This window comes from Numida meleagris, chromosome 8 (genome assembly GCF_002078875.1).
Source record: "Numida meleagris isolate 19003 breed g44 Domestic line chromosome 8, NumMel1.0, whole genome shotgun sequence".
Taxonomy (NCBI): Eukaryota; Metazoa; Chordata; class Aves; order Galliformes; family Numididae; genus Numida; species Numida meleagris.
The window spans coordinates 13,488,884-13,513,510 of NC_034416.1; the positions used below are offsets into that span (position 1 = coordinate 13,488,884).

Genomic DNA, 24,627 nt, shown 5'->3' on the forward strand with positions numbered 1-24,627 from the left:
GTAATAGGGTATGTGTCTTAGTTAAACTAATCACGCCAAGAATTTGAATGGGAGCAGGTTACCCTGGGGAAAGACTTATCCTTTATTAGCTATTGGGATGCCCACAATAAAGGGAGGTAGCAGAAGCAAGCTTTATAAATAGGTCTGTGGGATATGGAAGTAAATTGCTTACTGATTCCTTGTGAAACATGTTGAGCTGATAACAGAAGATGGGGAAGAAAAGCAAATGTGAGAACATAATGAAAGTGGCTGAATGAGAAAGGAGGGTACCTGATTAAAGAGTGAATTAAAGTGAATTTATGGATATCGAGGCAATACTGGCAATCATTTGGCATCATCAGCTGCAGAGGTAGCAAATTAGTCACACAATTACCCTGAAGAAGTTTACCCCATAGTACTTGATATTGTTATAAAAATTTCCAGAAACTTTCCAAAATTCTGACAGAATTGGAGGGAAAGGGACTTATCCAGAATGTATTCATTTTGGTACTCTAAGAGCAACACGTCTTAGGTAAAATAAGAACTAACCTCCATAGAAGGAAAAGCACGTGCTTGATCGGCTGGCAGGTGAGGCAGCTGTGGCTTCGTTTATATATCTTACTTTAAAAATCACCGTTGGTATTCTTCCAGCTTCATATGTCTCGGAACTCAAGAGACTTATCTCATGTGCTGATAACTTTCTTGTTAAATAAACAAGATAGGGTTTCAAAAGATGTTTTAGAAATGTAAGCTGCTGTTTGTTTTCAAGATGTGTAAATAAGATCCTTTCTGGGAGTTTCTGTGAATTTATGAGGATGATAAACATTAGTCAATCTGTTTGAGTCATAAAAATACTTCTGGTATTCAGAATTAAAATGAATGCTGCTGCCTTGTTTTTGATGCAGTGTTTTTTATAGCTTAGAATCTGAACTCTTTGGCAAGGACTGAGGTTCTTTAAAATGAAAAGGTAGTTGGTTGCACAGATTGTCAGACAAGCAAGTATCACACATTTGGGGTTCTCTCTCTCCATTGGTCTACTTATTTTATTCCTTAGAATCTCTTTCTGTGTTACTCCCTTTGACTGCAAACCAGTAATGCTGGTAACGTTTCTTACCACTCTAATGGGTGCTGGTATTTATCCTTACCTAGAAACACTAGGCTGCCCTGATATTTGCTTGCACTCTACAGCACCAGATGCTGGTGTCACTCTCCTGGCTGCAGCAACACCTAGTCTGGCAGTGAAAGGAGCGAGCTGTACCAGAAGGGTCAATAACCTGATGGGAAAGCTCTTCTTTCCTGTAGATGAGTGATCTGATACAGTTCTGATGTCCTGACAGAACTAAGTGTGGTTCTCTGCAAGGAATCGGGCACATCTGTGTATGTGTCCTGTTAAAACTGAGACACTCCTCTGGCTCTGACTTGTATAAGCTCAGGAGAGTGAGTTTGTTAGCTAGAGCATATTTAGTTTTTTTTTGTTGTTTAAATACCATTATTTTCAAAATCTAAAATTTGAAAGTCATCTAATGTTTTAAGAAGCTTGTGTCTTATGATCAGAATTCCACATACAAGTTGACCATTCTTTTTATGTCACAAATCAAACATGCAGTGCAGAATGGCGTGGCACCTATTACAACGCTGTATCTGGAGGTTGCAATGGCTGCTTCATGCACTGTTATCCCAGGCATTAAAAATTTAAAGCAGAGTGGGAGAGAACTCTTCAAGGTGCTGTCTGGAAAATATGAGAGATTAGGAACATCAAGACTAGGGGAAGAGGATGAAGGATTTTTATCTTCATAAAGTATCAGAGGTAACTGTCACAATTAGATGCTGGCATCTAGTCTGACACCATGCCCTGCTGGGAAAGGAACAGGGAAAGGAGGAGCTTGTTGCTTGAGAGATTTTTTGATGTGGTTTAGATTTCAGCTTGTTAACCATTAATGTCTATGTATTGCCATTGGATAAGGAAGAAATATCTCGAGTCGAAACAAACACTTCCATCTTTATCTGAATGTTCATTTCAGACAACGTTTCTTAGATTGCCTTTGTTTTTGCTGCACAATGCCCATTCACTATGTAATAACATAAAACAGGGTGATTTTGCTGAAATCTACTGAAATCTAATGTTGTTTTTCAAATGGCGTATTCTTTTCTTCATAAAAGCGGTGATCAAGAGTTCAGTCTGCATCCTTTACCAGCCCCTTGAGGCACGGCATTAGGTCAGACTGGACAAACCCAGAAAGGTCCTGGCCACTGAGCTTGTTAATGGTGCTTATTATCAGACAGAGAGAACAGCTGCTGCCAGAGACGAGCAGTCAGGCGTACAGACCTGGCAATTCTTGGTTCTGCACTGGTCCAATGCTGAATATTTCAGTGCTGTAAAAAATTGTTGATGAATTTTTCCAACCTTCTTTTCTCATTATTTTTATTTCCCATATTAGGAAACTAGTTGACGAACTTGACTGAAAAACATGTTTTGAGGAAGCACTCAGAACCCACAGCAAAACAGTGGGTGGCCTTTTAGACTGATGAACCAAGACTAGACGTAGAGCCCAGGTCTAACAGCCACATCACTTATGCCTGGAAGGGATGTCAGACAGTTATTTCAAACTGATTGTCTCTGAACTCGGTCTTCCCTTTCTTACTTGCATATTTAATGCAAAGGCATTCCCAGCATTTGGTAGGTTGCCCTTTGCGGGAATAGTTGGACTGGTTTATGGTACTTGATTCTCAAAATTACTGTACATTAAATTTTTCTCGAAAATGTCCTCCATTGCCTTCCTTTTCACTGTAAAAAGACGGTCAGTTCTTCTGAGATCCCTGGACTACTGGCAGCCAACTTGGAGCAGTTACAGCTTGCTAAATAGCACCCAAACAAACAGCTATGGTACACATGCAGACTGACTGCACAGCTCGTGTGCAAAGAGTCTGTCTTGTCTGGAGTCCTTCCTAATGTGCTGAGTATCCCCATGCTGTCATGCACACTCCAGTTGTTAGTAATGAACTCATTTCTGACTGATTTTATTAAATACTAAGGAGTAGATTTGTAATGTTTTTATTCCTGCTGGTGGGCAGCTCATCATACAAAAGCTCCTTTGATGTCTGTGTTTACAATAGTAAGTGTTGAACATCCTCCAACCTCAAGTAGTATCTACCACCTTAAGACAACACCTCTTTTCGTGGAGCATCACTATCTCAACAGTAGAGAGAGCATTTTGCAAGAAAATATTGGCTTAGTGGCCAGAAAATGATTTTTCTAATGGAAAATGATGTTTCTCCAGAAATTGAAATATATAAAATTTTAGTCAATTAACATGGCACTTGAACTAAATTCTTTTCCCTAGATTATGTCAAACTAGTAGTAGCTTTGGAATGGCAGAGTCTGAAGTTCCACAGAAAGTGAAGTTGTTGATGAGTGAGACATGGAGGTGGTAAGGTATTTCAGAACAGATGACAGCATTAGCCAACCCAAAGTGACCTCAGTACTGAATGTCTGCTCAGTGTCCATGTTCACTATACCAACAATAATCTTTGGGGGATCTCAATCCAAGATCACCAGTTATAGATATATATACATATGTATATGTACACATATATTTTAATGGCTGGGGAAATAACCAATACAGTGGTTGTTTTCTGGGTTTTGACCTGTGATACTTTGGATGCATTTCCTAGAGGTAGCTGGGACTGCTTTTTAATGTGCATTACTGGGGTTATTTGCTGAAATCCTTATCAAAGGCACTGGGTCAACATTTTCTGTAGCAACAGATTAAAAGGTATGTGTCTTTTCTGAACCATTTACCTTTCTTTTATGTTGTCAGTGGAGAGATCTCTCTCGTCTTGTCACACTGTGAGAGCTGGTAAGGTACTGGCTATACATCTCCCTCTGAAAGAACTCCTGTTCTGGTTACAGCAGAGTTCAGACACCTGGCTGAGAGAGCATGACTGTTTCCTGAGGTGAATCTGGTCCTTAGAATGGATTCTCTGATTTCTGTTCATGAGGGAAAAATAATACAGGTTGTAGTGTTTAATGTGGAGAAGGAAACAGGTGCGAAGGGAAAAAGGTGAGGAGTTAGGCTGTTGTCTTATAAGTTCAATGAGAAAAAATGTTATCCTCAAACAAGGTGGCTTTGCTCTAAAAGCAGAGTAGTGTGAATGTGCTGCCATTCTGTATCGCCTTGGTCTAAAGCATCACAGAGTAAGATGGTAGAGCAAGAGATACTGTAATGTACTTGTAGGAGGATGCAAGGAGACCAGACAGTCCTTTGTTGCATGTTGAGTTATTTCTGCCATGAAGAGGCAGAGAGCTCTCAGACCTTCAGTAAATACTTTGTTGCTGAGGTTCAGGAGAAGGTCAGTCCTACGGCAAATCACTCATACCCATTCCAGCAACTGTCAGCATTCTGGATGAGAGCAGCTCTAGTGTTCCAAGGGTCAGGTGGAATCTAGTGGCAGCCAAAATAAACACCATGTTGCCCAGCGTTTGTTTTTTTCTTCACGAACATTGATTCCGATCTTCCCTAAATACATGTGTCCTGTAGACAGGGCAAGGCTGAAACTCACAGCCTGTTCTGAGTATTAGTCACAACTAGCCCCAAATTGAACATGGAAAAGAAGAATGCTATAAAAATGTTTGTTAATGTGTTTAGTTTTATAGCAACATTTATTGGAGAGGGAGGGTGGGGAAGAACTATTTCCCAGTCCTCAAATAACATATTTTACATGTGCCTGGAGCAAACTGGTATACTCTTCCCCTTGCCTCTGTGTGGGCAGATTTCTTTTTTTAAGCTGTATTAGGCATTATCTTGCTCTCAGGAACTGCTGTTGCTGGAGAATGAGCATGAAGCTGACGGAAGAGTTATGCAGCCTGAACTCAGGCTGTACAGCCAGAAACTGAAGGACTAAACCTGCCTTTTGTAGATTTACAAGCTGTAACAGGAGAGATCATAAGAGCCACTTGGCGACTCAGTAAGGGCTATTTCAGTTGGGGTCGTACCTGACCCGTTTCCTTTCGAAGGAAGTTTCTCTGAGAGCTGTCCTCTATGAGGTTAGAGCTGTACCGCAGAGCATGACTGTAGCTCAAGGGTTCTTTTTTTTTTTTTCATTCCCTAAGCAGTTTTCTCAGGCAAAACAAGGTTGCAAAAGGCTTTTTGTGCATGTTGAAATATGTAGCACAGTTGAACTCAATTATTTTTCTTTCTAGAGCTAACTGCTATTGCCTTGGCAAAGGATTTTTATAAACATCCCAGCACATGTGGAATTTATTATGAGATAGACAATCTCTTCTACCTCTAAAGTTACACAACCTCAAAATAAGAGCTGTCTTTGCTACCCTCCTTTAGGTGGAGTAGGTTCATAGTTAGCAATAGACAAGCTGAATTTCTGTCTCCATATTCTTGAAGAATTGCTCTTCACACTTCTTTCCCGTTGCTTTCCTACACCAAACTCACTCTCTGCAAGAGCTGGTTCAGTATGATATGAGGGCAGGAGGAAAGAAAATGGGAAAGATTATCATTTCTGACATAAACTGCTTTAAAAAAAAAAAAAAAAGAAGGCAATAGTGTACCAGGCTCAAGCAGATCAGTGCGTTAGAATCAAGGAAAAATCCTGTCTCTGCATAAGCAATGTTGGATTATTTTTATGATGTTAGGACTGAATTTTTTTAAATGGCCCTGAAGAAAGTAAGCTCTAAATGCTACTAAATCCTTTGAAAATCTTATCTGCAAACACTGCTACTGCTTTTTTCTTCTTCCCTTTCACCAAATCTCTTTTTTTCATCTGAGACAATTGACAGACCCTAATCCATTAAAAAATGATCTTTCCCTTCTCTCATCTATCGGAGATTTTTCATAATGCTTTACAGTGCAGGTTCAGTTATTGTCTGTGAAGATACACAGTGAATTAATTAACCCTCTGAAGGTCCTTCTCCCTATTTATAACCAATATGGCTTATTTAGTTCATGGATTCATGCCAACAGATGCTTTATCTGAGCTAAGGGTAACTTTTTCCTTTATCTACATTCCTGAAGATTCGAAGTAGCCCCAGGAAAAAGGAATTAAATGCATAAAGTTATTCAGTTTTCTCCTGCACTTCAGACCATTTCATAGATCCAGTGAAATGGGTCTGCTGTCTCCCACAGCTGACATTGTTTTGAAATTTCATAAGAAAGATATATTACAGCAAAGTTGCCATCTTTTGTACTTGTACTACAGTCCAAACATTTTTGTGTCTTAGTGAAATTCCAGACCTCAATTTATCTTCCCAAGCAGATGTCAAGCACTGTAAGTCTTCTAGTATATATTGTAATGTAAAAAGGGTGTTGCTTGAGATATCCTTAATACATACCAGCTTGTTTTCCTTACAGCATAGGATGGGACAGGTATTGTGACTAAGAAAGAAGCAGTAGATCTGATGTAGTTTGGCTTTTGTAGGCCTTTGGCAATCTCGCTTCATGAAAATTCGCTATGAAATTTGGGACTAATTCAGCCTTCTGTAACGTGAATGCAAAGCTGATGAAATAAATCACTTGGGGGTGCTCTCAAGCTGGTGTTGTATCAGTGGAGTCCTACATAGATTTTACTTGATCTGGTACTACTCAGTTTATTCATTACTGTTTGAATAAGGGACTAGAAAGCCAAGTATTGGAATGCGGTAGGACACAGGTTGGGATAAATTCACAAGCCTGTCAACAGGGTTTGGAACTAAACTTATCTTGATGTCTTGGTAAAATAGTGTGGAATAAACAGAATGAAATTCAGCATCACTTCGTTAATGCAAACAAGTACAATGCTTTGGTGATAAGCAACTTCATGGCTAAGTTAGGGAGAAAGAATGACATAGGCAGCACTCTCATAGAAAAAGACCAGAGGATGGATCAGAGTCTGAATGCAACCCAAATATGTGAAATGGAGGTGAAAAAGACAGAAAAATGGCACCCCGTCTTCAGTAAGCAAGAGCTCTGTGTACTGCAAGACCTTGCTTGGAGTGTTATGTCTAGGCTTGGCTACCACATTTCACCAGTGATATAGGCTGCGTAATGCTAGATGCCAGATAGTTGGAGCCCACATGGTGCAACAAAAACTGGAAGTGACATGAATCAACTTTTTGCATACAAATGAAAGACTGGTTGCTTGGGGCAACCGAAAGTTCTCCACTCCTTGTGAGGATCTTAAAGCTCAATATAGTTAAGTAGCATATTTCTTGCTGTGTTGAGGGAATTGTGGCTTAGGTAACTAATTCTGTCTCAGAAGTACTCTTTAGAATGTGCGATGTTGCGTAAATGGTGGAAGCATTCAGCTGGCAGTAGCTGTGACTTGCACCTGGCTATTACTGTGTATCTCACCTAAGCCACACAGTGACAGTTATCACAGAAGCTGTTGTAACATGCTTGATTAATGCCAGGAGAAGCTGAGGCAAATGTCATTTTCTTTCAGTGTTAGTCTCAGATGTCCAGATCTCCTATGCAGTTTAATAATCGTGTGTTCATCAAGCAGGATCCTGAAGAATGTAGGGACTGTGGTGGAAATGGTGAGGTGCTGTCTCTAAGTTTGGCTGTTCCGTGTTTACTTTGGACCGCAGCGATCAGCGCATGCTAATCTCACCCATATGTCTGGCATTCAACACTTGCTGCTCTCTGTTTTTAATCTGAGGGCTATGTGAGATACAAGGCATTTCAATTAGAAAAAGAGATAGTTTAATGTGGTTATTTTTGGCAAAGAAAACCAAATAAGATAAGATATTTGTAATACATGGTAGTGCTTAATTTCTTGTAAAACTGATGAAAGCTTTGGCTTCCTATATTGAAAGCAAAGTTTGAGCAACTTTAATCCTGGAGGATCAATTTATCCCTTGTTTATTATGATAATAAAATAACATTTTGTAAGGAAAAACAAACTAGAAATCATCACGACCTGACACACATATATAAATTGGATATAAAACTTGAGTCTACCCACAATGGATTTGGAATTTTTACTCCCACCATGAAGTCAAGGCCAACTGATGTCAACCTCCACAATAGGAAACGGTGTTTCTTTACATCAGCTGAAGTTACCATTCCTTACTGGCACCAAGGCAGGTGCACGAACCCATCCTTTCTGCAGATGAATATATTGTACATGGTCAGATTTCCTCATACTCACCATTTCCTTATTCAAAATTTTTAGCAAGATTTGTTAATAAGCTTTGAAACTGTCTCTAACTGAAACTACTTGTAAGAACTACTGATAGCACGACAATGCCATATAATGATCAGTCATTTGTTTCCCAAGAGGTGTTTAAGATTTTTACCTATCGTTATTTAATAAGAAAAGCCTCATGCAAAAAAAAAAAACAACAAAAAACATGACCACATATTCTTAGAGAAAACAGCTTCAGCTCCATGCACTGCATACAGTGAGCCACCCCAAGCTGCCATCTGCTAAACCTGTTCAGGAAGGCAGGCATTCAAGCTCAGCACTGACATTCTTTTTGTTTCCAAAAAATAAGTTCAGATGCCATTGTTTTGTCACAGTCCCATCAAAGGGGGGGCTGAGAGATTTTGACATGCCTTGTGTTGTGGGATCATCATCTGTAATTATCAAAGGACAGTGAGAACTCAACAGGTGAGGAGCTCCTCATTCTGCTGCTAGTAACGTACTGGAGAGACTGCAGAAAATGTAGAGTCTCCTGCCATATTCAGGTGAGATGAAGTTATTTTTTTCTGCATTTCTAATGCCTGAGTATGAGATAATTTCCTTGAAATTGTTGAAGTGTTGAAATTTAGGGTTATTCTTACACTGTGAAACAAGAGAATTTCTTATTGCTGTCTGTTCTTCCATCCTATTAAGCAGTCAGGAAAAAACAGTGATTCAGATGGAGAGCATCATGAGCAATCCCAGAGCTGGCTCTGTATCAATTATGAAACAGTTAAGATTGGTTGTTTTTTAAGTTTTGCTTGGCCCAGTCTGAAACTGTGAGGCCATACATGTATCCATTTAGAAGAACCACCAAGAGTAACCAAGACAGTATTACTGCAAAATGTACCCGTGTAGTTTTCCTGTTTGATGATGCTTAGAAGTGTTCCTTTTAGTGCCTTGGTCTGCAGGCTGTCACTGTACCCCTTGAGAATGACACAAGAAGGGGAAGCTAGGGACGAGCAGGGATACATTACAGCAGGATTCAGCTGTGCTCTGTTGAGAATCTGCATGTAAATAGAGATGGAGACAGGAAAGCAATGGGAGAGGAGGCAAGTGGTTCAGATAAGAGCCAAATCAATGAGAGAAAGGAGATCCAGAGACTGTAGGGAACATTTCAAAGGTGTATTTTCTACGTTCTTCAGTGCTGGGTGGAGGCATCATTGCAGCAGCTCATGCTGTCTGTGGAGGAGGGTTTCTAGCATGACAGCCAAGGGACTGGCAGTGACAGAAAATGAGTTTTTCTGGTGTCAGTGCCATCATTGCCTGCTACTTTTCTTGATGTTTATTTTTTCTTTGTCAAAGCTTTTCCCTGTGATGCTTCCTTCTTCTCCTTTCACTTATTTTCAGCTGCTCATCAACTGCCCTAATGTCAAATAATTCTACTAAATGCTGAATGCAGGCTAGTCCTCAAAAATCATTGCAGCTGAGAGCAGTTTTAGGAACTCTGGCCAAAAAAAAAAAAAAAGCCAAAAAACAACAGGCTGAATTCTGTTGTCTAGATAAGGCTATATAGCCTGCACATAAAAGGTTCAAAAATCCTGTATACCCTGACTTGTAAATGTACTCTGTGTCAGAATGCTTTTGAGTTTCCTGGTGCAGAAACTTGGTGTTTTGACAGGGAGAACAGCACATGTGAATGTGTGGAACAAGTGTGGAGAGGGATAGCTGGCAGAAGGATGCTGTGATCATTCCCAGTAATCTCTGATTTGCATTGTTAGGATCTCTGTCAAGACCCCTACTTGTTTGTGAATGGAATCAGCTCTCATGACTTGCACCAAGGCAGCTTGGGGAACTGCTGGTTTGTGGCTGCATGCTCCTGTTTGGCACTGAGGAAGACCCTCTGGCAGCAGGTGGGTGACCAATGTGCTTGCTGCATGAAGAGGCTAATATGATTTTGATGAATGGTGGATGCTGGTGGATTCAAATCCTCCCTTTCTTTAAAAGTTCATTTTTTCAGTTCTGAGATCCCCCCACCACACAGTTTCATTGAACACCAAAGAGAAGATACAGCAAAGCAATGATCATTCTCTGCAGATCCATTCAAATATTACTTTTCTAACAGTGCCTTTAAGATAGGCTATCTTGGTCTTTGTACAAAATTCACCATCTTTTTCACTGCTTCATCTGTTTAAGGTTAGCTGCTGATGAAGCTGAATACCAGCACAGTGCGTGCTCCAGGGCACTCAGCTCTCTGAATAAATCTTAACATAATGTATTTAGTGAACTTTCCCTTACATGGTTTCTTAGGTGATTCCAGACTTTAAAGAACAAGAATGGGACCCTAAAACACCAGAGAAGTATGCTGGGATTTTCCGTTTCCGTTTTTGGTGCTTTGGAGTATGGACAGAGGTGGTTATTGATGATCTGCTGCCAACAATTGATGGGACGTTGATCTACTGCCATTCCAATGTGGAAAATGAATTCTGGAGTGCGTTATTGGAGAAAGCTTATGCAAAGTATGAGCCAGTTCATTGTCCTTATAGACCTCAGTGCTGTCCCTTCTATCTACCTGCTTATTTTGTCTCTCAACTCTGTCATACTTTCCAAGGGTTTTAGTTTTGCTCCTAGTAGAGAGCCTAAAAGAGGATGAAAATTTCAGTGCACTTTACTTTATCAGCCCGAAGCTTTAAAGACCTTTCCACTCCTTTCTTAGCAAGGGTTTATCTGCAATCTACAGCTTTGCTTTGTTTTGTTTTCCCTGGTGAACCACAAATACATTTTCTAAATTCAAACCAAGTTAGAGCACTTCTAAAAGCACTGAATACAATGAATTAAAATGTTCTGTGTTACCTCAAGGCTGGCTGGATCTTACGAAGCCCTGGATGGAGGCAGTGCTGCAGATGCAATAGTGGATTTCACTGGAGCAGTGTCAGAATCTATTGATTTGGTACAGGGAAAATACAGCGAGACTATTTCTGAGCAGATGAAACTGTTTGAAGATTTGCTGAAAGTGCATAAAAGAGGCGGGCTGATCAGCTGTTTCATTGCGGTATGTATGCAGAGCTGGATTTTTGGAGTTAATTTCAATGAACTTTCTTATCTGGAAAAATGTTACTACTAGATAAAAGTATATTCAGTGTGACCTTCATTTGTATGCTTTGGAAAAGCTTTGTTTTGAAAAAGCTATCAAGTTGCCAGTGCTCTCAGCCAAGTACAATTCTAGGAGTCACCAAATACAATCACAAAACCACAAAGCCTTTTGTGCTGTTGGCCACTTTACTCTGGATCTGAAATGCCATTCTTTGTGAATGGTCACAGTTGTGTATTGACCCGAGGTTAATGCACCTAGAATGCCCTAATCTGCAGGCCACTTGGCAGCATTCTGTTTCTTTACTGCTTAGGGAAGAGTTAGAAAACAGTTCTCTTGGCACCAAGCTGCTGAGACTCCTTGACTCTGGTTGTGAAGATGCAGTCATCTTGCTAGTGTAGCACTGGAGTTGGGCTGAAAGGCTGAGCTCTGCTTTATTTCCCCATCTGTGAAGCAAAGCTCATGTTACTGTAACACTTAACTATTTCCAATTTCCATCTGTAGTGTAAGTGCTAAAGGCATCCTCAAGTGCTGATTCATTCTGAAACTTGTATGAATATTGTGGCTGTTGCGCAATTATCTAGAATAACAGGAAATCAGCTGTGTTTGGAGATGCCTGAGAATCTCATATGTCTAGCTTTGACTGGCCACACACTGCCCTGTACTGGTGCCATGCTACTAAAGAGGAATACCTGGTCCCTTGTGGGAAGTTAACTTGAACCTGAGAACTCAGCTCGGATAGAACAGGAGTCCTGAACCATCTCTCCCAGCAGCGTAAGACAACAGCTCAGAAACAAATTCTTCTATGTCTTTGGTGTTTGTTTTACATTTGTCACAAGGTCAGAATTTGTATTTAATAATACAAGTCTGGGTTGCTTGGACCAGGCTGGCAGACGAGACATGCCAATGCAATTGTTGTTAACGGTGTTTATGAGACAATTCATTGGTCCCAAATGCTTGAGACAGTTCAGTTTCCTAACATGGATCTGGTGAAGGGGTAGACAAAATCTAGGGAGCTGTATTTTAAAAAGCAATTAATTAGGCAGTTGTAATCCCTTCACGTCTTTCTGGCATTATATTTCTGTCTGTCAAATTAGGTACAGATGCCTCTAAGCATGATTACGGCAGGGGCTGTTCCTATTGGTTTGGCTTGACTCATCTGCATTTATCACTTTTTGATAGATGTATTATACGCACAACGAAACTTGCTAGATATGGAATATTTAATCCTTGAGTGGCTTCCTTGCTAACTTAAACACATCATCATTTTCCTCGGATTACAAAATAGCCCTGATCTTCACTGTTTGGAAATTTGAACAACAGATGTTTAAAAATCTCAGCTAAATAAATAAATAAATGGCCCCAGAAGAAAGGCAGCCCAGCAGCTGAGAAAGGCCTGGAGGAGGGTAATAAAGACAGCAAGTGAACGTACAGACTTCTGTGCTGTGGAAGAGTCTTGTTTGCTTTTAGTTGTGAAAAATGCAAGTGAAACTGTTACACTGGAGGAAGCCCAAACCCTTTGGAAATGTCAGCCGGTCTTGATGTAACACATGTGCTGATTCTTTAGGAGCTGTTGATGGTGAAAGGCAAAGAGGTCTGGGACAGAGTCTCACACTTGCAAGAGTATCTGTCTTTTCTGATTTGATGTAAATTTATTTTACCTTTAAAAATTTTTTTTTCTGATTTCTTCTCTTTGGCACTGAACACTTTTGTATCAGTGCAACGCTTGCCTGAGGAGAAAGACTGGTCTGTTTAGACCAGAGAAATTTTGAAATGGGTAAAAAATATTGGAAATAGTACTGTGTATCTCATAATTCTAATAAGTCCATCTCTCTACACCAGAGCTAAGTCTTGCTTGATCATTGAGCTCTTAATTAGATTATTGCACGTTACACACAGGGGTCTGCATTGGGTCAAATGTGCCTTTCTTGCTGTCCAAGTGAGTGAGTGTCTTAAAGCCTATGGATTGTAGCCCAGTGCAGGTGAGAGAGGTTCTGGATATGGTTCATTACAAAGCTGCCCATGCTGGCATCAGGTAGCATATGATTTATCCAGAGCCATAACCATTTGGATTATTTCTGGCTCAGAAGCAGCATTATAGCACTGCCACAGCTTTGTTTTTTCCACTCTCCTGCCCAGGCTATGTGCTGCTCAAAAGCAACACTGCACTGACCTCATAAAGGGCCAGTTATTCACATTAGCTCCAGCATCTGTATTCGATACTGCATTTTTGGTTTTAGATGTATTTAAAAGATTTTGTTTTGGATACATTAAACGAAATTGTGTTCTTTTTTGGTATCTTGGCAAATGTTATATATACTTTGACCTGCATTTCATTGAACCTAGGTCATCCAGCAGGACAGTCTACTGCCTGGTCACTGCTGGAAACCAGGCTTCTTGTGTCAAGTCTGTGAGAAGCAAACCCAGTTTCTAAGAAAGCCTGCAGCTCTGTTAAAGAAAATAAGCCTTCCCTGTCCTGTCCCTTGCATGTGTGGATGTCAGATGTCCTCAATGACACAAGTTCTCTTTTTTTGTCATTTTTGGTGCTAAAGTCTTCCTCCGAAAGAGCCAATGAGGTGGAGGCAAAAACAGGTCTCGTCGTTGGTCATGCCTACTCAGTGACTGCAGTTCGGAAGCTGCATCTTGGAGAAAGGCTCACGTTCTCTTTTAAGGCAGAAAAGCTTTTCATGGTCAGGCTGAGGAATCCCTGGGGAAATAGAGAATGGAATGGTGCCTGGAGTGACAAGTAAGTGCTGAAAATCCAGTGTTAAAGGAACAAAATTGTGTTTAGGGCCACCAGAAGCTGGACACATGATTAAACACTAAGACACAGTGACAGCCTGCAGTACTCAGTGAGACCTGAAATATTCTGCTATCTCTTCCCTTTCTGTGAACACATCCAGGAGCAGTCAGGAGGTTATAACTTTCTGGATCTTAGTATACATCATTCTTCTGGTCCACTGGATCTTGAGTAGAAAAACAGCTTGTAATTAAGGTGATGAATCAAGAATACGAGGTTTGTTCCCAGCTTCACCACCGAGTTTTCTTTGTGATTCAGTTTCTCATCTGTAATTCCTGGCTGCTGGGGATGATTTGAATCTTTCGTTCTTAACGAATTTAAGCAGCTGGTGAAAAATGCTGTAAAATTACCATATTCATAGTTTCTTGAACTATTTTATATTGAGTTTTTATATGGGCCATGGGCTTAGCAGGCACTCCTACAGAGTTGGCAGTGATTGCTGGAGGAGGTGTATTCCATAGCTGGCAATTAACACATGAAAAACATTTAATTTGGATGTTACAGTTCAACACTGTGCTTACCAGCCACTGTTAGTATTCAGTAATGCAATGCTCTTAACAGCATAATAACTTCCTATCTTCTGTGCTTCAGCTAGCAAAAATTATTAGTTTCAAATGAGTTTGATTCAGATGAAATACTAAGCTGGCAGAATGCTAAAAAAGACTTAGTATGTCTTTTTTAACTTATGCCCTTGTGGTTTTCTGCTAGGTCTTATCTGAGCTGCCACTTATTCCAGAGGACTCTGATATTGACCCATGATTTTTAGCCTAACAGGAAATTGAGAATTTCCAAATTAAATTGAAATGAGTTTCCAAACTGGTGAAGAAAACCTCTCTTTCCTTCAGCCAACCACCTTCAACTTTATGTTCTGAATACATGTGGAAAGGGAATGAGGAATTGTGGCTCCATATTTTCCTGTTAACACTTAAGGGAAGGGACTCGTGCTGTATTCTGTCATGCTATCTGATCTAAGCATCAGAATGCTTATATCTAGAATCCTCAGCTCCCATGTAGAGAGGTGCGTCCCTCTGGGGGACAACGTAGAACACGTAAATGTATGCTAAACCAGGCAATGCAGTGTAGTGTTACTCTGGAAACTAGAAGCTAGGCTTACACTGCAACAGTTTTTTCTCAAAGGCTCTCCGGGAAATCTATGAAGCCCTCATACCTCTTAAGGAGATTGAAAGATAAAGATAACACTCTGGTTTAAGAGAAGCGTTCAATACGCTCCTGATTAGAAAATCCACGTTTCTTTGAAGAGCCTTTAAGAAATTGAGTCAATCTCATATGATGTTCCAAAACGACTCTTTAACTGTCCTAAGGTAGAGTGTGACAAAGGAAATTAAGTTCTGCTGTAGTTGTGCCATTTTGCTGTTCACCTCTTTTATTTCTAGTGTCTTTAAAATCAGTTAATGATTTTGAACTCTTCCTGTATGCCATGCGCCTTTTTCTTGAATGTAATCTACCATTTTATATTCCAGTGTTGCTTTTATAAAGAGGGACCATGAGAGAATTTTACTTTTAATTGTTTTTCCATATAAGAATATTTAATTTCATTTAGTAAATCTTTTTTTTTTCTTTTCTTTCTAGTTCTGAAGAGTGGAAGAAAGTCAGCAATGCAGAGCGTAAAAGTTTGGGGCTCACTGTTGAGAATGATGGAGAGTTCTGGTGAGTGGGAGTCATGTGGAGGGGCTGGAGATAATGACTACACTGAGTAATCACAATTATCTCTGCAATTCAACAGCTTCAAAAACAACTTTCCACACAAATAATGGATTATCCAGTTAACACAAGGTCTATTTCTTTTCCCAAGAGATGACAGAGAAAACAGGAAAAAAACTTGGATTAAAAACTAGTAGAACAAAATAAGTAGTTCTTAGTAAATACAAACTTCAAACGCCTTCAAAATATATTATCTACATTTATGACAGTCACTTATAATCCAAGACAACACATGTACTGGTTTATGTGACAGAACTCCAAATATTGAATGCACTGTCAGTTCTGTTTAGTGACTACTGTGTCTATTTGTAGGATTTCTAGGTCAACCAAGACTGAGGTGCCAGTAAATACAATTGCAGCAAATGAATTTTGGTGTTTCTCAGTGTTTTCCACCACGTGGACAGGAAGTGTCCGTTTTCTACAAAATCTCTAGAACTCAAATCACTTCCACCCTGCTTAAAACTTGGATCCAACAAGGCATTCCAGCAGCTTCTTCAGTGGATCATCAATACTACATCAAATGTGCTAGTAGGGCTCAGTATGGAAAGCCTTTTGTTTGCTTTACTTTGTCAGGACTGGCAACCAGAAGCCACCTGTAGGATTTGGTCCTGGGGCATTAATGGAGCAAGACACTATGGTAGTCCAGAGATACCAACCTGTTCTCTTTTACAAAGAAGGAGCAAATATTTTCTAGCTGTCCTGAAATCCAGCCTGTTACCATGGCAGATGGAGGTTATAGCATTGAGATGCTATAAAAAACTCTGTCCAGAGCATTTAGGTTTGAATCTTGTTCATAGACAGATGTAACAAGAAAGACCATAATAGTATTCTTGAGGAGTGGACAGTTCTTTTGTTGCAGGTGATCTCCTTTGTCTTTGCAGAAACTGAAGTTAGAAAATCCAGCCTGGTAGATACAACCTATCATTTTGGCTTAATACTCCGAGGTGATAGTTTTTTAAGTGACATTCTTAGATTGTGTGATTGTGGCTTCACGGTTATTTCCATGTGGAGAGGTTTCTGGTGAAGCTGTCCTCTGGAAAACTGAACAATGCCTGCTGTTAAATTACTGGAAGACATCATGTGTTATTTTGGCTCTTTGGGTGAATAGCCCTGTTTACTTTTAAATAAACCATGAATTTCCTGGTGTCTTGTGGAATAGGATGACATTTGAGGACTGGTGTAAGAATTTCACGGATGTGGACATCTGCCGGATTGTGAATACCTCCTACTTCAGTATCCACAAGACCTGGGAGACAAAAATAATGCATGGGGCTTGGGCAAAGAGTTCAGAGCCCCTGCTAAATCGCTGTGGTGGATGCTTTGATAACGTGGAGACCTTCCTTCAGAATCCCCAGGTGAGAATCTCTCCTTTCTGCAGTTTTGAAGTATATCCACTTTAACTAGAGTTTTTGAAGTAGATGGAGAAGCAGTTCTTTGCTCCTCTGACATAATGTCAGTGCCTCCTTTTTGGAAGGTGATTTTATTCAGATATTCCCATGTATGAATCTGGATATATTCCATGTGTTTGTCTGGGCCTCGCTTGGAAGTGTTTAGCTATCACAGAGAACAAAATATAAATGTTACAGTTGGGCGCAATGCCTGATGTAATGGAAGTTCTTAGTCCAGTTGTCTCTATGCTAGTTGATTAAAAGCCTCTTAATAACAGTGCTGAAACACATTTATGTTAGCTTAGGGTCATCATAAGTTACTGTGGCACATGCTACTGCAGTCTAGAGAGACGCTCTGTTCTCCCTCTGCTTGACACTGAAACCTCTTGTGAGGTTTGTTTGTACCGAGGGGGGCTTTTATGGTTTCAGTTCCATTAAAGTAAGTGAATTTAAGCCAAGTATATATGTATCCCTACAGCCACCTGCTGATTTTCAGGTTGCTACCTATTAGGACGGCTGAAATGTTATCAGTTCAAAGATCAGCACAGTTACACACTCTCTTGCACTTTTAAAGCTCCCCTTCCACATTTCTATTTGCTCTAGGACACCCTAGGCTGTCTGACAACATAACGTGGCATACAGTTCAGCAGGGATAAGAATAAAAACGTGCCCGACTGCATGTTTCTGCATATTCTTATCTTGCTTTTTGAATTCCTCTACAGAGGCTCCCAGAAACCCCTGGGATTCTCTCAACAGGGTCCTGTGCCTTGTCTGCTCCAAAGCTGATATATTACACAACTAATAGTACAAAAAAATACCAAATTTGTACCATGTAACAGCCAGTTCAGAATAACGAGTAGTAGCTGTGGAGGAGTCTGATCTGGACTATAAATACTAGAAACAATTAATGAAGCCCAGAGGCTTGGGAAGGTATTGATTTTTCTTTCCAGTACTGCTGTGCTTCAGCCAACTCAGCCAGTGGTTGGTCTTTCCCTGTGTGAGCGTGTGAGAAACTGCCTGAGAAGTGAGGGTCAGGGATGAGAAATGGTATGGTGCCTTATTCTGCACAGCTCTGACCGCACAGTTAGAGGCGTGTGAAGTCATTACTGTTCCACAACAGTAACCAAGGCAATCTCAGTACCTACCTGAGAGTAAAGCTCGGTGAAGACTGGCTTTTCAGCAGCTCTTGGAGGAGCAGGGATGGAGAGATTGAACTGCTGACCAATTTTCTGCCCGTGCTAGTCAGAGAATTTCAGCTTAAATCACAGCACCTAGCCGTGCACTGTTGCAGTTTTATGGTTTTATTTGTTTGATTCACGTTCAAAGGTCTCTGAGGATGGAATTTGCATTTACATAGGTAGAACAGCATCTATCTAAATTTGGCATGAATAGCATCCTCTTTCCTTCCACTGGTTCTGACAACCTAGATTTTACTCTCTGTATGCAAGAAAGAAATAAAATCCGGAGTCACTTTGAATGTTTCTTTATCATATACAGAAACACCCATCGGATGTTTTTCATCTACTTAAAGACTACATACATTTAAACTGATCTTGTAGAATTGCTTTAGTACTGTAAACAATTCAAGTACAGTTTTTTGAGATGGGAATTGGTGCCTAAGCTTGAAATAATTTGCTTTGATTGGTTTTAAACCCAGGTCAATTCAAGTTTAAACAGTTTGGATAAAAGATTTGCATGTTAAAGATGCAGGAGGCCTTCTTAGCCCTTTTAACTGTGTGTTCCGAAGGCTTTCAGAAAATCTGAGAAAGACCAAATTAACATTCCTGTCGTTCTTATATTAAATAGAAATTGTAGATGCAAGCACAGAAAAAAAAAATTAATAACATTTGGAAGATTCCTTCCTTTGCAGGTCCTGTATAAAGATGATATTTGAAACTCGCTGTGTTTAGATATTCAGGTTAAAAGAATAATCTAAAATGAACAAAAACCCCATCTGGAATCTGTTGGTTTAATTTTTTATCTCACTCCTGGTTTGCATATATCTAAATGAAAGTTTCAGAGCAGCTCTTCCCTACTGCCTCAATGGTTATTTTTTAATACTGTCTCATGCTGTCCTGTTAGGCAATTTACCTGCTTTTTTGTGAGTGTGTTTTTGTGTTTTTTTGTGTGTTTTTATTTTTAATTTGTGTTAATTTTCAGATGTAAATTGCTGGGAATGTGTTGTGCAGAACTTTCCTCCTACCCTCAAATGTATTTTCAGTCCCCTCCTTTTTATGCATCCATTTATTTCCTTGGGGATGGCTTTACCCTCTGTCTAATAAGGCTTTTTTATCAGCTTACTCTCCTCTCTCTTGTTCTAGTACATCTTTGATGTTAAGAAGACAGAAGACAAAGTGTTGATCTCATTACAACAGGAGGATCGGCGCAGGTTCAAAAAAGTAGGGAAAGGAGACAACATCATAATTGGTTTTGAAATCTTCAAGGTAGGCAGCCATCTGCACAAGTGGTTCAGAGTTTGTTCAGAAATCTTGCTTCATTCTGGCAAATGAAATCTTTGGCAGATAGAGGCATGATTATCACAGAGGGATCTGGCTCTCCTCTCCACAAGTTCTGTGTGTATACTGCGTTCAGTCACCATAGTTGACATTGTCTAGACAGATTATTTGAACTACATTGAATTCAGTTCAATGCAAACTCTATTTGAACTGAAGGAGCATAAGTCGTTATTACCTACTGCAAAAGAATTCTAAATGTTTTCATTGTTCCAAGCTTTGAAGGGATGGATTATATTTTCATAGAAAAAAGTACTACTGCTTGAAACATGGAGGTTTTATTTCTCCTCCTCACTGGAGGCTCCTACCTCTGTTCCACCAGCAAATACAGCCAAATGAGTGAATCCTAAAAGTCTGCACTTTTCCTTCTCCCACTTAGAAAAGTCAAAAGAGTCAAGAGCAATTTCAAAAGCTGGAGTAGCAAGTAGGAAATGAGCACATGTGAAAAGAAGCCAAAGGGATCCCAAACAGTAATTTAATTACACTCCTAGGGCAAATTGTGTAAAATGAAAACACCAGGACCAAAAGCAGAAGCAGGAAAGCAAGAGAAATAGCTATGCATCTGCTTTTTCACTGAGGAGAGGGATTATTTTATAATCCCTTGCTATAACTAGTGGGGCTGCACTCACGTTATGGCCCTACCTCAAAAGCAGTGAGTTTGTAACAGTCACAGCTGTTGGCATCACACCTGTATGTTTGGCAATCACCTGCTTGCCGAATGTATTTAAAAGTATCAGTCTAGAAGTAGCATAGTCTCCCCATGCCTTGCTCGTGTCTAGTGTGTATATCTAATTGCTAGGAAGGCTTGGAAAAGAAATTACATGTTCAGAAAAATGTCAGTGCTCTGTCTTTTGTTTCTGTTCAATAATTGTCTATTTTGGAAAAGTTGTGAACCACCAGACTTGTTAACATGACTAAGGGCCTTCAGCAGACCATGTCATAAATTATCAGAAGACAAAAGAGAAATACCAGAAAAGAATGCAGGGCTGTGATGACTCACAGGAGAATAGGTTTATGTTTAACTGTGCTGTGGCAAACATTAGTTGCCTGAAGAGAGAGTTAATATTTAAGCACAGCTTCACAAAACAAAATATAAATGATAATTCTGTAGCTTTTAATTTTTTTTTTATTATTCAGGGGAGGACAGTGTAAATTTGACTGTGTGCATCTGTTCATATGCCCTGGATTGAGAGCTTGCTATCAAGGTCATGTGAGATGTGGAGTACAGCATGCTATAGAAAGCAGGCAGATAAATCTCATCCTCATCTAAGATGGCAGTGTAGCTTAGCGGATGATGTCCTTGTAGTGTGCATGCATCTCTGCAAATATTCAAAATTCTGCAGTAGCATCATGTCTGTTGGAGGATGAATGTCTTTGCCAGTCCCTAAATGTCACCTCCGCTTAAGGATATATAATACGTGTATGTACCAATGCAGAGAAATGCAAAACAGCACTGCTTGGGAGCCAGTGTGGGCTAGCATTGCTAGCACTGAGTTGCCTGTCAGGAGCATGTCTGTGTCCCAGCTTCAGTGAGTGAACTGTGACAAAAGACAATGTTTTGTCTGCCCATGAAAGGCTGCATGATATGCAGGGAAAATCCTGCCTGCTGTCTCTGATCTCCCTCCTTGCACTGATCTTTATATTGCTCTGTGGTTGTAGGTGGAAGATAACAGAAGCTATCGACTACACAAGCTGACTGTGCAGGAGAGAGTGGCCACATCTCCATACATCAATACACGCAATGTGTTCTTGAAGAAGATTCTTAAGCAAGGCCGCTACATCCTTATCCCAACTACATATCTTCCTGGCATCACTGCAAAGTTTATCCTGAGACTCTTCACGGATGTGCCATCAAAGCTCAGGTACTTTGCACTCACACAGTTGCATGAGATCTTCCCTTGCCTGTATTGGCTGCACCTTCTTGGAAATGGTTGCCTGGTTGCCCTCAAATATTGTTGACTCACTAACATGTATCACTTCAGAACTCCAGAAAGAGGCCTTTGAGATAGCCTGGGTCACCTCCAAGAATCTCCAGATGGCCTACTGGTTTTTGTGTGTGCTCAGGACATTTTTGCTTGGTGACCTAAGAACAACTGGAACTTTTGATCTTTCAATCTGGCTTTTGTAGTTGCCTCAAGTTTTGGGGCAGGACTCTGAGTGTTGGTGCTTGCTGGTACAGCTGATACTGTTTTTAACCAATCTCATTTGAAACTAGTCATTATCCGTGAGGGCAAAACTAGTTCTTGGTAAAATTAGGCTCAGTGAATTTTTGTCTTGTTTTGATATTATTTCTGTTTTCAGAAAAAATTTCCTAGCATTTTTGTTTAGCTGTCATACAAGAGATGGTGTACATTTTAATGTGGTTTGCTTAGTTTTTATTTCTTCAAGTCTGTTATTCCTGTACCACAAATTTGCAAACCTCACGTTCAGAAAAGGCCAGAAATCTATAACCATTGATAGTTTGCTCGACATTCATTGCTTCAATTGCTTTGCCTTGATTTTTCAGAGAGCTGACAGCAGATAAGCCTGAAATGACATGCTGGAGTCTTCTTTGTGGCTATCCACGTAGAATCACCCAAATCAAAATCCACTCTGCGGAGGGTTTACAGGAGCAAGATGGATCAGGTGGTAAGTGGAAAGCAAGCCTGGGAGAGTGGAAGGGGCTTCTTCAGTCCTCCAAAGCTGAGCTAAGTTGACATGTAAGCAGTCAGAAAATATCCAAACAAATTGAAGGTTTGTGGGAATGTTTTTCAGTGCATTGTGAAATCTGTTCAAAAGGAGAGCTCAGATGAATAAGATGATGTAAACCAACAAGACTCATGTGTCATCTATCCTGGTGCAGATCAGCTGTAGTAGCCAGACTCTCTGGAGAAGCTTTTTGTAGGGATTAGTAAGAAATTAACTTCTCAGGGGTATCTGTTTTCTGAATGGAAAAATCCAGGGAGACTGTTGAATAACACAGAGTCGTGGTGTATTACACTTACCTCAGTGATATCATTCATAGCTGTCAGAGCACATTGCTCATCATTACCACAGGCTTAATAGCACTTCAGGGGAAGAAGTATGGTATTCAGATAGGTATGCTACGAGAGGGAGAAGCTAAATGACTTGTACAAGACTATATGCCTACACATTGAAGGAAGTGTCCTGAAACAAGGACACTTAAACGTCTTTCTGGCACCTGATGTTGGCAGTTAATTAAGAAACTTTGTCCAGTTGTCATTTACTTCCTCATTTTCTACTCCTACTCTCCATCTGTCATCCTTCATTTTCCATGACCAGTGGAATAGAAGTTCAGCACTAAGTCTTGGGAGGAGGGAAAGTAAATGAGCAGAGATAATACAGTAAACTTGGAACAAGCTGCTGAAACATCAGCTGTGTTTGGTCCGGATAACTCTTAAACTCACTTTACTTTAAGATGTGAAACTCAATTTCATTAACTCTTTGTGGTAAAGAAGTCATTAGATCTAGACCTTCAGTACAATTCATCCTGAGACTCATGAAGTAACTGTAAAATTTCTCCCACTAGCTGGCTACAATTTTGTTTAGTTGTTCCTGGTACCCAGTGGGTGGTGGGTGGATCTACTTTTCTCTGAGCAAGTCCTTTTCTGTTAACTCTGGTTGTCTCTTCAGAGGACAGGAACATTGAAGGGAAGAAATGTAGGGCATTGCTTCAGTTCATTTTACTTGCTACTTCTCTTGAAAAACATGAGCTACGGACACCTCAGTCAAGCAAGCGGTATGGCTCCATGTTCTCAGAAAGGCAGGATGGATGGATGAGATGAATGAAGGGGCTACATGTGACAGAAATAGCAAAGCATTCCTTTGAAAAGAGGGAGTATGTTCTTGCGCTTGCCCTGTGAAGGACATTTCCATTTTTAAGGTTTTTTTCCTCTGTTTAAAATTCGTTAAATATTTTTCTCTAACATTCCCTGCAATAAAGTAATGAAAGCCAATTCTCCACCCTTAGCATTTCACAATCCTTCGCACAATTACAATCTTGACAAGATCATTAAAAACAATTGCCTGCAGCTGCCAAAGAGCAGGCTTCATCTCAGAGAGTGTTGTCAGATTTGGTGCATTGTGACACAGACCTCAGGAATATACAAATGGCACTTAAAACTGATGTGTGGTAGATACTCCCATAGCACAGCCCAAAATACTGTTAGGACCCAGTGCTACCACACATGTTCAGGTTGAGCAGAAGTATCTCCTATTCTGATTTCAGCACCCAGGATTGGGCTCATAACTGCCCTGAAAAAACTGAAAATGTACCTACCGTGGGAAGAGTTGTATATAGGAAATGGGCTCACAGAATTTCTGTTTAAACATAAGCAAAATCTGAACACAAAAGCCTAAATGAATCTTACTGTTTGCCTTTGAGTAAAACTTCACCAAAAACGTTAAAATATTTTCTTTTGTGTCAAGACAAAGATTTCAGCAAAAGCCTTGGTCTCTTTTCAGCCTGTAGTACCAAATCAGCCTGCAGTACCATTCATAGGGCACTGAGTGCTGAGATCATTCTTTCCACCAGCATTCCCTGTTATCTTGAATTCTGCTGTGAAATCTATTTGAATCTTCATCAGCGTTGTTTTTCTTTTAAGTATCTCTAACTCACAGGGTACTTTGTAGGTTAACTTACAGAGTGTCAGACCTTATGGCAGCCTTAGACAAATGGAGTAGGCAGAGTGCATAAGGAAAAAATTAAGTCAAACGTGCTCATTTGTGCTCCACGTTAAAATCAAGCTGTGCATTGACAAGGGTAACACCCACAGCTGCACTCTGCCTTCCGAGGGTGCCTTGCAGGGAAGTTTGCAAAGTTTCTGATTGATACTGAATTCCATTTTTGATAATGTAGAATGTAGAATATGGCACATGTTTCTCACCTTCAGGTTTTTTTTTTTTACATTAAAAAACTTGGATATAGAAATTCCCTTAAACACAGCGTATGTGTGAATTGTAAATATACACTAGAAAGTAATGCATTAATCAGACATTAAATATCCTTTATTAAGAATCATA

The 24,627-nt window shown here is 40.0% G+C and overlaps 1 protein-coding gene across 5 annotated transcripts in view; it reads left to right on the top strand.

The window, feature by feature from the left end:
- The window catches only part of CAPN6 (calpain 6), a 56,596-nt gene that overhangs the window by 24,309 nt on the left and 7,660 nt on the right, over positions 1–24,627 (top strand). For all 5 annotated transcript variants that reach the window (XM_021406409.1, XM_021406414.1, XM_021406410.1 and 2 more), the window contains exons 4-12: positions 9,873–10,004; positions 10,402–10,610; positions 10,951–11,143; positions 13,735–13,928; positions 15,573–15,650; positions 16,864–17,059; positions 19,414–19,536; positions 21,265–21,467; positions 22,112–22,233. In XM_021406409.1, the coding sequence (XP_021262084.1) occupies positions 9,873–10,004; positions 10,402–10,610; positions 10,951–11,143; positions 13,735–13,928; positions 15,573–15,650; positions 16,864–17,059; positions 19,414–19,536; positions 21,265–21,467; positions 22,112–22,233 (1,450 nt within the window). The remainder of the gene's footprint in view (positions 1–9,872; positions 10,005–10,401; positions 10,611–10,950; positions 11,144–13,734; positions 13,929–15,572; positions 15,651–16,863; positions 17,060–19,413; positions 19,537–21,264; positions 21,468–22,111; positions 22,234–24,627) is intronic.